At 46.5% G+C, this 15160-nt stretch overlaps 1 protein-coding gene and 1 non-coding gene across 2 annotated transcripts; both read left to right on the forward strand.

Annotated features, from left to right (window-relative positions):
- Positions 1–13263: 13263 nt before the first annotated feature.
- Positions 13264–14548, forward strand: LOC147981741 (histone H3.3-like). Its single transcript, XM_087516081.1, has 5 exons — positions 13264–13349; positions 13538–13614; positions 13706–13796; positions 13903–14003; positions 14518–14548. The coding sequence occupies exons 1-5, from the start codon at positions 13278–13280 to the stop codon at positions 14546–14548; spliced, it is 372 nt and encodes a 123-aa protein (XP_087372207.1). The 5' UTR covers positions 13264–13277.
- Positions 14549–14571: 23 nt separating this feature from the next.
- LOC125549636 (small nucleolar RNA SNORD24) lies at positions 14572–14654 on the forward strand. Its single transcript, XR_007301412.1, has one exon. It is a non-coding gene; the product is annotated as a small nucleolar RNA SNORD24 (small nucleolar RNA).
- Positions 14655–15160: the final 506 nt, after the last annotated feature.

The following is a 15160-nucleotide window of genomic DNA, read 5'->3' on the forward strand; positions in this document are numbered from 1 at the left end:
TCGGTAACTCAAGACACTTCGACAGGTTAAAACAAGACTAGCAACACCGCCCGAATGTGCCGACAAATCCCGATAGGAGCTGCACATATCTCTTTCTCAGGGCACACTTAGATTGTCCTAGGTACGGGTAGGCCAGCCCAGAGTTGCCCCTGGTGGCCACCGGTAGCTGACAGGCGGACCAACACTCAGAGGAGCACTGGCCCGGGGGGGGGGGGTTAAAATAAAGATGACCCTTGAGTCTGCAGAACCCAAGGGAAAGAAAAGGCTAGGTGGCAAATGGTAAAACCAAGGTTGGGCATTGTTGGACAAGCTTTAATCAAGGCGAAATATCAAGGGGTTCCCATTATAACCCAACCGCGTAAGGAACGCAAAATCCGGGAACATAACACCGATATGACGGAAACTACGGCGGCAAGAGTGGAACAAAACACTAGGCGAGAGGCCGAGCCTTCCACCCTTTACCAAGTATATAGATGCATTAAGATAACATAGCAATATAATGATATCCCAACAAGTAAATAAATGTTCCAACAAGGAACGGCCTCCAATCTTCACCTGCAACTAGCAACGCTATAAGAGGGGCTGAGCAAAGCGGTAACATAGCCAATCAACGGTTTGCTAGGACAATGGTGGGTTAGAGGTTTGACATGGCAATTTGGGAGGCTTGGAAGCAAGTGGTAGGCATCGTAGCATTGGCATAGCAAAAGAGCGAGCAAACTAGCATAGCAAAGATAGTAGTGATTTCGAGGGTATGATCATCTTGCCTGCACAGTTGTCAGAGTTGACTGGATCCTCGAAAGCAAACTCAACGGGCTCCTCGATAGCGAACTCATCTCCCGGCTCTACCCAAACAAGACAAACAAGCAACAAGGATACAATCAACCACGTGCAAGACCAAGCAATATGATGAAATGATGATATGCTATGCGGAATGCGATGCGGGATGCAAAAATGCAAGATATGACAGGAAATGCATGAACCTGGCCTCAACTTGGAAATACAAGCATGCCACTGTAAAGATGAGATGAAACCGCTTGAAAACGATATAAAGAACGTCGGAATCGGAGTTACGGTTTGGAAATGGCAAGCGATTCAAAAATGACACCGGACTGCGATTTACAGCAAGTAGGCATCTAAATGCAATGAAATGAACATGCTACAGCAACCAAACATGACATCAAAATACATGGCAGGGAAGAATTCAAGATGCTTAACAAAAGTCTAGCACTGAGCTACGGCCAATTCATCCATTAAGAGGTTCAAACAAGCATGGAAAAAACGCAAATGGTAAAACAGATCTCAGACTTGGTGAAATTAACACTTGTCTGGAATTTCAGATCAGGTAGCCCTCTTCGGAGCAACAAAACTACATGCTACAGGACCTGAACACGGCAAAGTAAAGCATGGCATGGAGCTACTCAAAGAGCTTAACAAAAGTCCCTTAGTGACCTTGAGCCAAAAGGGATCACAAAATATACTAACAAGCACACGAGCATAGCAAAAACATAATCAGTTTTCAGACTTTGTGAAAACTGGGACATGCTGAAACATAACTCACGAAGGCATGTTTACGAGCTCGATGCACTCACCACGGTGCAAGTCATGGCAAGACAAGCATACATCCCTTAAGAATGCACGAAATGCAAGCTATACATGGCAATAACAATGGCCTAGCATGCACGGATCAACTACAATAACATCGGCAAAATCGCAAACAAGTTGACGATCTGCCCAGATTCGCAACGAAGCAAAAGTAGAGCTCGATTGACTCAAGCTAGGATGCTCCATAACTGCTAAAAATACATATATGGATAGAGCACTACAAGATTAACAAAACACCCTTACTGATCATCCTCAAAAGAGGCACGGATCACTAGGAAACAACAAGAACATATGGCATCATGAACTAAACAATCCTAGGACTTAGTGAAATCACTAAGTCTCTGAAAACAGAATTAGCAAGTGCACCACTTTGCAAGCTTGCACAAGTCACCACACACATCCTAAAAATACATGGGTTGCACCTCTCGAAAGATGAAAAAACCGTAACAAAACATATGAGAACTCACGGGCATATCATGCACACATTAATCATGGCAAAAATGACAAAAGTGCTAAACGGAGTAACAGATCTGACAATTAACTCAAGTAGCCCTCTTCTAACAGCATTTCGGGCATCAAGATGAACTCAAATGAAAATGATGAAATGGAATGAAATTATGTACTCTCTGAGATGAACATTTTATATATGCTATATGCATGAATCGGAGCTACAGATGCAAAGTTACGGAGCCGCGAACATGTGCACATGGACTGAAATTCTGGGACTTAGAGAATAAAACGAAGTCAACCTAAAATTTCAGATCTGGATCGCACGCTTCCCGAGGTGGCTCCGGCGATGTACTGTAGCCTCGGGGAGCTCGTTGGTGGCCGGGCCGGCGAGGAGAAGGGTCGGGGAGGCCGGGCGAAGGAGAGGCCGGCGCGGCCGGTGGCGGCGATGGGCGTAGGCGGCGGCGTGCGGTGGCCGGCGAGCTCGGGTGGCAGCGAGCTCGCGCCAGTGAGCTCTCCAGCGATGGCGCGGCGGGGCTGGGAGGAGAGCGGCGGCCCGATCGGGAGGAGAGGGGCGGCGGCGGCTGGCTCGCGGGCGAGGAGGCGAGATGGGCCTCGGGGGCCGGCCACGGGCCTCCCGGGCCTGGTGGCGGGGTGAAACGGCGGCGGAGGCGGGCCAACGGGGCGGCGACATGTGGCGGCGGACACGGCGGGCGGACGTGTCCGTCGGTGGCGCCTTTGTCCGGCGGCGGCGGGTGGAAATGGATCTGAGGTTAGGGACGGAGGGGATCCGGGATTTTTAGAAGGGGGAGGTATATATAGGCATAGAGGGAGCTAGGAGAGTCCAAATGAGGTGCGGTTTTCGGCCACGCGATCATGATCGAACGCTCTAGATGATGGAGCAGAGTTAGGTGGATTTTGGGCCAAATTTGAGGGGTGTTGGGCTGCAACACACACGAGGCCTTTTCGGTCCCTCGGTTAACCGTTGGAGTATCAAACGAAGTCCAAATGATACGAAACTTGACAGGCGGTCTACCGGTAGTAAACCAAGGCCGCTTGGCAAGTCTCGGTCCAATCCGGAAATGTTTAATCCCCACACACGAAAGAAAGCTAGAAATGGCCACCGGAGGAGAACGAAGCGCCGGAATGCAAAACGAACAACGGGGAAAATGCTCGAATGCATGAGACGAACACGTATGCAAATGCAGTGCGCATGATGACATGATATGAGATGCATGACAACGACAACAACACACGGAGACAAAAACCCGAACCCGAGAAAATAAATATAACTTAACACCGGAAATGGCAAGAGTAGGAGTACAAATAGGTAAAGTTACATCCGGGGTGTTACAACACTCCACCACTACGAAAAGATCTCGTCCCGAGATCTAGGACTGAAAGAATGCCAGGTACTCTGAATGGAGGTGATCCTCGCGTTCCTAGGTAGCTTCACGGTCGGAATGGTGTGACCACTTGACTTTGAGAAATTTGATTGACTTGTTGCGAGTCTTGCGTTCAGTCTCTTCAAGAATAGCAACTGGGTGCTCATGATAAGAGAGATCTTCTTGGAGCTCAATGTCCTCGAAGTTGACGGTGCGGTCAGGAGTCTTGAAGCACTTTCGAAGCTGAGAGACATGGAACACGTCACGAACATTTGCAAAGTTTGAAGGAAGCTCGAGTTGATAGGCGAGGTCGCCTCTCTTGCTGACAATCTTGAAAGGTCCCACGTATCTGGGGGCAAGCTTCCCTTTGATACCGAAGCTACGAGTACCTTTCATAGGAGAGACGCGGACGTAAACATGATCTCCTATCTCTAAAGCCAAATCGCGGTGCTTACTATCATAGTAGCTCTTCTGGCGGGATTGGGCTGCTTTGAGGTTATCACGAATGACTTTGCACATCTCTTCTGCTTCTGTGATTAAGTCATTACCCAAAAGCTGACGTTCACCGGTTTCAGACCAGTTGGGAGGGGTACGACACTTCCTGCCATACAGAATTTCAAAAGGGGCCTTGCCTGAACTTGCTTGAAAACTGTTGTTGTAGGAGAATTCAGCATAAGGAAGACAATCCTCCCACTTCATGCCGAAGGAGATCACACAAGCCCTGAGCATATCTTCAAGAATCTGGTTGACACGCTCGACTTGACCGCTAGTTTGAGGATGGAAAGCTGTGCTGAAGGGGATGTTCGTGCCCATGGCCTTCTGAAAAGAATCCCAAAACTTCGAGGTAAAGATGCTGCCACGGTCTGAAGAGATCACTTGAAGAATACCGTGCAGAGAGACAATACAAGAGGTATAGAGTTCCGCCAATTGAGCTGCAGTGATCGACTCTTTGATAGGCAGAAAATGAGCCACTTTGGTGAGTTTGTCGATGACAACGAATATAGCATCATTGCCACGCTTGGACTTTGGAAACCCAGTCACGAAGTCCATTTCAATGTGGTCAAACTTCCATTCTGGAATGGCAAGAGGTTGGAGGAGACCAGCTGGCCTTTGGTGTTCTGCCTTCACTCTTCTGCAGACATCACATTCATTCACGAATTGAGTGATCTCGCGCTTCATTCGAGTCCACCAATAAGCTTGCTTAAGGTCCTGATACATCTTCGTGCTCCCAGGGTGGATGGAGAGGAGAGAATTGTAAGCCTCGTTCATGATCACTTTACGAAGTTCACCTTTGGGCACAACAATACGATCCTCGAAGAAGAGAGTGTCCTTGTCATCAAGGCGGTAGCACTTGTACTTGGACTGACTCTTGGCAATCCCAATCTTCACCTTTTTCACCATAGCATCAAGAAGCTGGGCTTGGCGAATCTGGTCTTCTAAGGTAGGAGAGACTAGAAGGTTGGCGAGGAAACCTTGAGGAACAACTTGCAGATTAAGTTTGCGAAAAGCTTCACAAAGCTCGGGTTGATAAGGCTTGAGAATCAGACTGTTGCAGTAAGCCTTCCTGCTCAAAGCGTCAGCAATCACATTGGCCTTGCCTGGAGTATACTCGATACTCGGATTATACTCTTGAATCATTTAGACCCATCGAGTTTGCCTAAGGTTAAGATTAGGCTGAGTGAAAATGTACTTGAGACTCTTGTGATCAGTGAAAATGTCCACTTTTCTTCCCAATAGAAGATGTCTCCAAGTCAAAAGAGCATGCACAGCTGCCGCCAACTCGAGATCATGAGTGGGGTAGTTCTTCTCATTAGGCTTCAACTAGCGAGATGTATAAGCAAACAACTTTCTTCTCTTGCATCAATACTGCGCCAAGACCTTGGAGAGAGGCATCACAAAAGACCTCGTACGGCTTGGATTCATCAGGTGGAGTCAGAACTGGAGCAGTGATCAATTTCTCTTTCAAAGTGTTGAAAGCAATATCACACTCCGGAGACCAAACGTACTTGACGTGCTTCTGGAGAAGATTAGAGAGAGGCTTCGTGATCTTAGAAAAGTTTTCAATGAATCTTCAGCAATAGCTTGTGAGACCGAGAAAACTGCGGAGTTGCTTCACGGTCTGAGGAGGTTCCCAATTCACAATTGCAGACACCTTCTCAGGATTCACGGCAATGCCCTTGGCAGAGATGATATGACCAAGATAAAGAACCTCATCAAGCCAAAATTCACACTTGGAGAACTTGGTGTAGAACTGATGTTCCCTGAGCTTATCGAGTACCAAACGCAAGTACTTGGCATGATCTTCCTTGTTCTTCGAGAAAACCAGAATGTCGTCGAGATAGACCAAAATGAAGTCATTGGTGTAGGCGTTGAAGATGAAGTTCATCATGCGAGAGAACGTCGGAGGAGCGTTGACGAGGCCAAAAGACATGACAGTGTATTCATATGAACCAAAGCTTGTTCTAAATGCTATCTTGGGAATATCTTCTTCACGAATGCGAATCTGGTGATAACCCATACGGAGATCAAGCTTGGAGAATACTTGGGCACCTTTGAGTTGTTCGAACAGCTCATTGATGTTGGGAAGTGGGTATTTGTTCTTGATGGTATTCTTGTTCACTGGACGGTAATCAACACAAAGTCGGTCCGTTCCATCCTTCTTCTTCACAAAAAGAACACCACAACCCCACAGAGAAGAACTAGGCCGGATGAGACCCATTTTCTCTTGAATATCGAGTTGCTTCTTCAGCTCTTTCAACTCTTTAGGTCCGAGCTTGTAAGGACGTTTGCACACAGGTTTCGTGCCAGGCTCAAGATCAATAACGAATTCAACTGGCCGGTGCGGAGGCATTCCTGGAAGCTCTTCTGGGAAGACGTCTAGATATTCGCAAACGACTGGAATTTGAGAGATGGCATCCAATTCACCCTTCTCATTGAGAGAAAACAGACGAATGGTATCATCACGAGCGGCAAAGACAATTACATCCTCAGACGAATGAGTCAATTGAATCTGCCTGGCTGCACAATCAAGCTGAGCCTTGTGCTTAGAAAGCCAATCCATCCCGATAATAAGATCAATATCCGAGTCACCGAGAACCGTAGGAGAAGCCAAGAACTTGTAGTCACCCAAAGTGATAGAAACATCCAGAACGATGGAGTTAGCCTGCATGCGCTTACCGGGAGAGACAACTGCTAAAGGACTAGGCAAAACTTGCGAAACCAATTCATGCCTATTTGTAAACGGTCTCGAGATGAAGCAATGCGATGCACCAGTGTCAAAAAGAACTTTAGATGGAATATCATTAACAGGAAGGTTACCCATGATCACATCTGGCGAGTCCTCTGCCTGAGCTGCATTCATAAAATTGACCTTAGCGTGCTTGGGGTTATGCTTGACCACGCTGTACTTGCCGATCTGACAGGAGGAGGAGGAGGAAGACACCTCTGGTTGACACACTTGTTGGCATAGTGACCCTTCTGTTGGCACTTGTTGCACGTGACCTCTGAAAGCGGACGGTGATACGGAGCACTCGATCTTGGAGCTTGAGACGAAGTCTTGTTCTGAAAGCCAGGGTTGGGTGGGTGGGAAGAACCACTGCCACCTTTGCTCTTCTGCTGATACGGCTGACGGAACGGAGGAGGAGGAAGCCAAAACTTCTGCTGCTTGGCCACTTGAGTAGAGGAAGGAGTAACATCTCTGACTCGCTTCTTGGAAGCATCACACCTCAACTGAGCAGCCTCTTGCTTCAGTGCCATGTTGTAGAACTCATCGTACCTCAAGGGCTCAAAGAGAACAAGAGCGAGCTGAATTTCTTCTCTGAGACCACCCCTGAACTGGTATATCATGCTCTTCTCATCAGTGACGTCCTGCTTGGCAAAGCGGGCGAGCTTCTGGAACAACTTGTTGTAGTCATAGACAGACAAAGATCCTTGCTTCAGATTGCGGAATTCCTCACGCTTCCTTTCAACCACGCTCTGGGGAATATGATGAGCTCGGAAATCTCGACGGAAATCATCCCAAGTGATAACACGTCCACCTCTGGAGTCCTTGTACTGCTGGAACCATTCTGCAACTTGATCTTTGAGTTGGAAGGAAGCGAACTTAACAAAGTCCTCAGGCCTGACGTTACTGCACTCGAAATGCTTGCACAGATCCACAAGCCAATCGTCAGCATCGGTTGCCTCAACACAATTGCTGAAAGTCTTTGGCCTGTTAGCAAGGAACTGGTTGAGGGTAGCAAAGTGACTCTGATTGTTGCCTTGATTCCCTTGACTGCCTTGATTGCGCTCTTGAAGAATTTGCATGATCAGCTGTGTGTTTGCATTGGTTGCAGCCATCACAGCTTGCCATGCCTCTGGAGGAGGTGGGGGTGGTGGCGGATCAGGATTCGGAGTCGTGCGCGTTGGAGGAGCCATCCTGAAGAGGTTGACCACCATTAGCACATTGACAGATAAATATTGAAGCTGAATCCAACGGAATGAAAAATTGCAACATATAGTCTTCACATCCGAACAAAATGAACGAATGCACTCCTCTTGAAATGGTCACATATCCATAAATTGAGAAGCCACGTAGAATTAAGGTAGAGAAATAAATCAACAAGATACGGATCAAGAACGAATAATCGGTAAGAAATCCCAATCTCAAACCAATATCCGTGGAAGAAGAACTAGAGCTACAAGAATTCCCACCTATGAAACTTCCGAACCTTTCCGGTTATGCAATCAGGTGTTGGGGATACAGGGGAAGCATAATATCTCACCCAAACTAGCAAATCCTACATCCAGCTGTATCCATCCTTCAACACATAACCAAGAAACCTTCGGAAACCATCTACCTCAACCTTCGAAAACCATCCATTATACAAGTTATGGCGATACTCCCGAACTCCCGCCCCAGTACTGGGTGGCGTCGAGGTTATCTCACCAACGAACTGCATAAAAGAGGTTTTCGATGTCGGCGTACTAAACTCAGGTATTCCAGAACTGCAACGATAAAATTATGATGACAACACCTCAGAGCTCAACTCCTCGGGACACTTCCACTAAACCCCTGACAGGAGGCACCAAAACAATGTTCTCATCATAAAACCATCGGAACGATTCCAAGATACCCGTGTGATCCTAAAAAAATTTTAGTGAAATTTGAGAAGAGAAGAGTTAAAACTCTACGTCAGGAAGCCTTACCAGAGCGATGAGGAGACTGGGAAGTAAAAAGAATTCCTAATCTCTCCGATATATAATTCCTAAAGACTCAAAACATTTTTCTAGACACAACTCGGCCGCTAAAACAATCAAGCAATGGGGCTCCTAAGGTCGGGGAAGGCTCTGATTACCAACTGGTAACACCCTCGATGCGACTATAGCTCCCACGTGTCGAGGCATGACTTAGAGATATAATCGCATTGAAGGCATATGTCGCAAGTTAGGCAATCTTCACAACATCCCATGTAATATGATAATAAAAAGGGAGATAACATAGTTGGCTTACACTCGCCACGTCAAACAAGTACATACATAACATTACATCATCCAAACACTCATGGCCTGACTACGGCGCCAAAATAAAAGAGAACCCAACATGCGACACGGTCCCAATCACCCCCAACTGGGAACCACTACTGATCATCGGGAAAGGAAACGTAGTAACGTTGTGAGTCTTCGTCAAACTCCCACTTGAGCTCATACGCATCTCCTGGAGCGGAATCATCAGGCCCTGCATCTGGTGTAATAGTAATCTGTGAGCCACAGGGAGTCAGCAATCTCGCACCCTCGCGATCAAGACTATTTAAGCTAATAGGTAAGGCAAGGTAGAATATAAGTGGAGCTGCAGCAAGCGACTAGCAAGTATGGTGGCTAAATTATTCGCAAAGGAGAGCGGGAAGAGGAGGCAAGGCACGAGCGAGAAACTAGAGAGCAACCTGCGCAAACATTACTCCAACACCGTGTCCACTTCCCGGACTCCGCCGAGAAGAGGCCATCATGCTAACACACTCAGTTGATTCATTTTAATTAAGTTAAGGTTCAAGTTATCTACAACCGGACATTAACAAATTCCCATCTTCCCATATCCGTGGGCACGGCTTTCAAAAGTTCAATCCCTGCAGGGGAGTCCCAACTTAGCCCATGACAAGCTCTCACGGTCAACGAAGGAATAGACCTCCTCCCAAGACGTTCCGATCAGACTCGGTATCTCGGTAACTCAAGACACTTCGACAGGTTAAAACAAGACTAGCAACACCGCCCGAATGTGCCGACAAATCCCGATAGGAGCTGCACATATCTCTTTCTCAGGGCACACTTAGATTGTCCTAGGTACGGGTAGGCCAGCCCAGAGTTGCCCCTGGTGGCCACCGGTAGCTGATAGGTGGACCAACACTCGGAGGAGCACTGGCCCGGGGGGGTTTAAAATAAAGATGACCCTTGAGTCTGCAGAACCCAAGGGAAAGAAAAGGCTAGGTGGCAAATGGTAAAACCAAGGTTGGGCATTGCTGGACAAGCTTTAATCAAGGCGAAATATCAAGGGGTTCCCATTATAACCCAACCGCGTAAGGAACGCAAAATTCGGGAACATAACACCGATATGACGGAAAACTAGGGCGGCAAGAGTGGAACAAAACACTAGGCGAGAGGCCGAGCCTTCCACCCTTTACCAAGTATATAGATGCATTAAGATAACATAGCAATATAATGATATCCCAACAAGTAAATAAATGTTCCAACAGGGAACGGCCTCCAATCTTCACCTACAACTAGCAACGCTATAAGAGGGGCTGAGCAAAGCGGTAACATAGCCAATCAACGGTTTTCTAGGACAATGGTGGGTTAGAGGTTTGACATGGCAATTTGGGAGGCTTGCAAGCAAGTGGTAGGCATCGTAGCATTGCCATAGCAAAAGAGCGAGCAAACTACCATAACAAAGATAGTAGTGATTTCGAGGGTATGATCATCTTGCCTGCACAGTTGTCAGAGTTGACTGGATCCTCGAAAGCAAACTCAACGGGCTCCTCGATAGCGAACTCGTCTCCCGGCTCTACCCAAACAAGACAAACAAGCAATAAGGATACAATCAACCACGTGCAAGACCAAGCAATATGATGAAATGATGATATGCTATGCGGAATGCGATGCGGGATGCAAAAATGCAAGATATGACAGGAAATGCATCAACCTGGCCTCAACTTGGAAATACAAGTGTGCCACTGTAAAGATGAGATGAAATCGCTTGAAAACGATATAAAGAACGTCAGAATCAGAGTTACGGTTTGGAAATGGCAAGCGATTCAAAAATGACACCGGACTGCGATTTACAGCAAGTAGGCATCTAAATGCAATGAAATGAACATGCTACAGCAACCAAACATGACATAAAAATACATGGCAGGGAAGCATTCAAGATGCTTAACAAAAGTCTAGCACTGAGCTATGGCCAATTCATCCATTAAGAGGTTCAAACAAGCATGGAAAAAACGCAAATGGTAAAACAGATCTCAGACTTGGTGAAATTAACACTTGTCTGGAATTTCAGATCAGGTAGCCCTCTTCGGAGCAACAAAACTACATGCTACAAGACCTGAACACGGCAAAGTAAAGCATGGCATGGAGCTACTCAAAGATATTAACAAAAGTCCCTTAGTGACCTTGAGACAAAAGGGATCACAAAATATACTAACAAGCACACGAACATAGCAAAAACATAATCAGTTTTCAGACTTGGTGAAAACTGGGACATGCTGAAACATAACTCACGAAGGCATGTTTACGAGCTCGATGCACTCACCACGTTGCAAGTCATGGCAAGACAAGCATACATCCCTTAAAAATGCACGAGATTCAAGCTAGACATGGCAAGAACAATGGCCAAGCATGCACGGATCAACTACAATAACATCGGCAAAATCGCAAACAAGTTGACGATCTGCCCAGATTCGCAACGAAGCAAAAGTAGAGCTCGATTGACTCAAGCTAGGGTCCTCCATAATTGCAAACAAAGACATGGATGGATAGAGCACTACAAGATTAACAAAACACCCTTACTGATGATCCTCAAAAGAGGCACTGATCACTAGGAAACAACAAGAACATATGGCATCATGAACTAAACGATCCCAGGACTTAGTGAAATCACTTAGTCCCTGAAAACAGAATTAGCATGTGCACCACTTTGCAAGCTTGCACAAGTCACCACACACATCCTAAAAATACATGGGTTGCACCTCTGGAAAGATGACAAAACCTTTAACAAAACATATGAGGAACTCACGGGCATATCATGCACACATTAATCATGGCAAAAATGACAAAAGTGCTAAACGGAGTAACATATCTGACAATTAACTCAAGTAGCCCTCTTCTAACAACATTTCGGGCATCAAGATGAACTCAAATGAAAATGATGCAATGGAATGAAATGATGTACTCTCTGAGATGAACATTTTTGGTATGCTATATGCATGAATCGGAGCTACGGATGCAAAGTTACGGAGCCGCGAACATGTGCACATGGACTGAAATTCTGGGACTTAGAGAAAAAAACGAAGTCAACCTAAAATTTCAGATCTGGATCGCACGCTTCCCGAGGTGGCTCCGGCGATGTACTGTAGCTCCAGCGAACTCGTTGGTGGCCGGGCCGGCGAGGAGAAGGGCCGGGGAGGCCGGGCGACGGAGAGGCCGGCGCGGCCGGTGGCGGCGATGGGCGTAGGCGGCGGCGTGCGGTGGCCGGCGAGCTCGGGTGGCAGCGAGCTCGCGTGGCAGCGAGCTCGCGCCGGCGAGCTCTCCGGCGATGGCGCGGCGGGGCTGGGAGGAGAGCGGCGGCCGGATCGGGAGGAGAGGGGCGGCGGCGGCTGGCTCGCGGGCGAGGAGGCGAGATGGGCCTCGGGGGCCGGCCACGGGCCTCCCGGGCCTGGCGGCGGGGTGAAACGGCGGCGGAGGCAGGCCAACGGGGCGGCGACACGTGGCGGTGGACACGGCGGGCGGACATGTCCGTCGGTGGCGCCTTTGTCCGGCGGCGGCGGGTGGAAATGGATCTGAGGTTAGGGACGGAGGGGATCCGGGATTTTTAGAAGGGGGAGGTATATATAGGCATAGAGGGAGCTAGGAGAGTCCAAATGAGGTGCGGTTTTCGGCCACGCGATCGTGATCGAACGCTCTAGATGATGGAGCAGAGTTAGGTTGGTTTTTGGCCAAATTGGAGGGGTGTTGGGCTGCAACACACACGAGGCCTTTTCGGTCCCTCGGTTAACCGTTGGAGTATCAAACGAAGTCCAAATGATACGAAACTTGACAGGCGGTCTACCGGTAGTAAACCAAGGCCGCTTGGAAAGTCTCAGTCCAATCCGGAAATGTTTAATCCCCACACACGAAAGAAAGCTAGAAATGGCCACCGGAGGAGAACGAAGCGCCGGAATGCAAAACGAACAACGGGGAAAATGCTCGAATGCATGAGACGAACACGTATGCAAATGCAATGCGCATGATGACATTATATGAGATGCATGACAACGACAACAACACACGGAGACAAAACCCTAACCCGAGAAAATAAATATAACTTAATGCCGAAAATGGCAAGAGTAGTAGTACAAATAGGGAAAGTTACATCCAGGGTGTTACAGGTGTATAGCTGTGTTGTATGACGTTGTTAGTTTTTGATGTACAAAAATTTGGTAGGTATTCCAGGCTGATGATTGTTGGGACTCTATAGTTATTGAATGGATTTGCTAGCAACAAGGTGCCAGGCACAATTTACTGGTTATGAGAAGACTATAGTTGTGTTATTGTGATATTCAATTTATAGAATTGACTATGTTCTGTTTTTGCTTCAGGTAAACCAAGGTTTTGCTCATGGCTCGTACTAAGCAGACTGCTCGTAAGTCCACTGGAGGAAAGGCTCCTAGGAAGCAGCTAGCCACCAAGGTTTGTGACTTCAATGTTGATAGTTTACCTATGCCATGTCTTTATTTATGGTTTAGGTAAATTGAACTGGGTATAATTTGAACCTCAACCTTCATTGCCAGCTTATGACCAGATATCCTACTGATGTATATGGACTATCATGGTATTATTGTTAATTTGACCATGTGCTCTACTTTGCTTTTTGACAGGCTGCCCATAAGTCTGCTCCCACAACTGGAGGAGTGAAGAAGCCTCACCGTTACCGCCCTCGAACTGTTGCTCTTCGGTGTGTAAAATCTTCCAACCTATTCTAGCATGTGTTATATTTTTGTTTTGAAGTATTCTCAAATGAGTAAATTTTGTGCTTGACTTTGCAGTGAGATCCGCAAGTACCAGAAGAGCATGGAGCTTCTCATCAGGAAGCTTCCATTCCAGAGGCTTGTTAGGGAGATTGCCCAGGACTTCAAGGTGATCAATCAACTTGTGCACTACATTGTGATGCTCCTGTTGTGTCAACTCTTATAGTATGATGAATCAAGTAAACTAAAAGCACCATCCTGTTCTGTCTGTGCAGACTGACCTCCGATTCCAGAGCCATGCGGTGCTGGCCCTTCAGGAGGCTGCAGAGGCCTACCTGGTGGGTCTCTTCGAGGATCCGTGGCGAGAGGGCTTAAGGTGCTTGCTTTGCCTGTGGGAATGTCTCTGGCGGGCATCTGTGTCTGCTTTTGCTACTGTTTTTAGTGATTGTTTGGAACTGCTAGCTCTAATTTAACTTACTTCTCGTTCCCATGTTTCTGCTATCAGTATTCCCATGGCAATTTAGGAAACTATAGTAATACTGTACAAGAAACATCATTGCATTAAAAGTTGGGTTTGAATCTACTTGTGAGCAACTGGGTGCGCCCATTCTAGAAATATGATATGTAGATTTGCTTCACAGAACTGATGATGATGCACGTATTTGGAACAGTCCAGTCCATTCTCACAACCAATTAAGTCCAGAGCTCACACCTCTCTGTTGATGATGCACGTACATTCCAGTTAAAGAATAACACAGGATTAATTAATTCTTGGGCTCTTCTAGCTGTGCTTCTTACTCTAAGTTCCAAGTAGAGATTCCTATATACGTATACTTGCTTTGCTGCCGATTCCTGACTCTTTCTGTCTGTTTTGGAACTGTAAAATGCAGTGATGCCAAACATCGCCTCTGCTTCAACTGATTAATTTTCTGCATGCCAAACAGAGCCTGTGATGTTATCAAAATATTTGCTACTCTTAATGGGTTTATCCCACTTGATGATCTTAACCACCAAGATCTCTGAGGCTCTTATTTCTAGTCTAATGTTATCAGTACAGTACATCCGCTGTTTGCATGATAGATACATATATGTGACATCAATTTGTCGTTGGATATTGCTGGAAACTAGCTATGTCACATCAATTTCTTGGTTGTCTAGTTTGTTATGTCACATGAATTATATGCTTTTTCTGAGATTGTGTTTTAGCTACTGCCACTTTGAGCTGTTGTAGATTTTAGTTATCAATTACAACAAAGCATTCTTACATTCCAGACTTTATCTTACTACTAAATAGCACCCCCTGTTGTTGTTGTTGTTGTTGTTATTCACCCTATCCTTGTTGTTCTATTTTCTTGTTGGCAGATATTTTGAGTAAATTCAAGACGAAAGATGTTCAAAGAAGCTCCAAGACATTCTTATATAGCAAGTTATGTAATAATAGATGGGTTATCTGGGAATTTAATGTATCTTCTCTCTGTTTGTGAATGAAATAGTAATTATGTATGTGATTTAATGTATCTTATCTCTGTGAAT

Source organism: Triticum urartu, chromosome 3A (assembly GCF_056163025.1).
Source record: "Triticum urartu cultivar PI428250 chromosome 3A, HENAU_Tu73, whole genome shotgun sequence".
Taxonomy (NCBI): domain Eukaryota; kingdom Viridiplantae; phylum Streptophyta; class Magnoliopsida; order Poales; family Poaceae; genus Triticum; species Triticum urartu.

What these genes read in the sequence shown, in the direction of transcription:
- LOC147981741 (XM_087516081.1), top strand. Translation starts at nt 13,278, where the DNA reads ATGGCTCGTACTAAGCAGACTGCTCGTAAGTCCACTGGAGGAAAGGCT. An exon ending in GGAAGCAGCTAGCCACCAAG is followed by an intron (nt 13,350 to 13,537) that starts GTTTGTGACTTC and finishes GCTTTTTGACAG; the next exon opens with GCTGCCCATAAGTCTGCTCC. An exon ending in AGATTGCCCAGGACTTCAAG is followed by an intron (nt 13,797 to 13,902) that starts GTGATCAATCAA and finishes CTGTCTGTGCAG; the next exon opens with ACTGACCTCCGATTCCAGAG.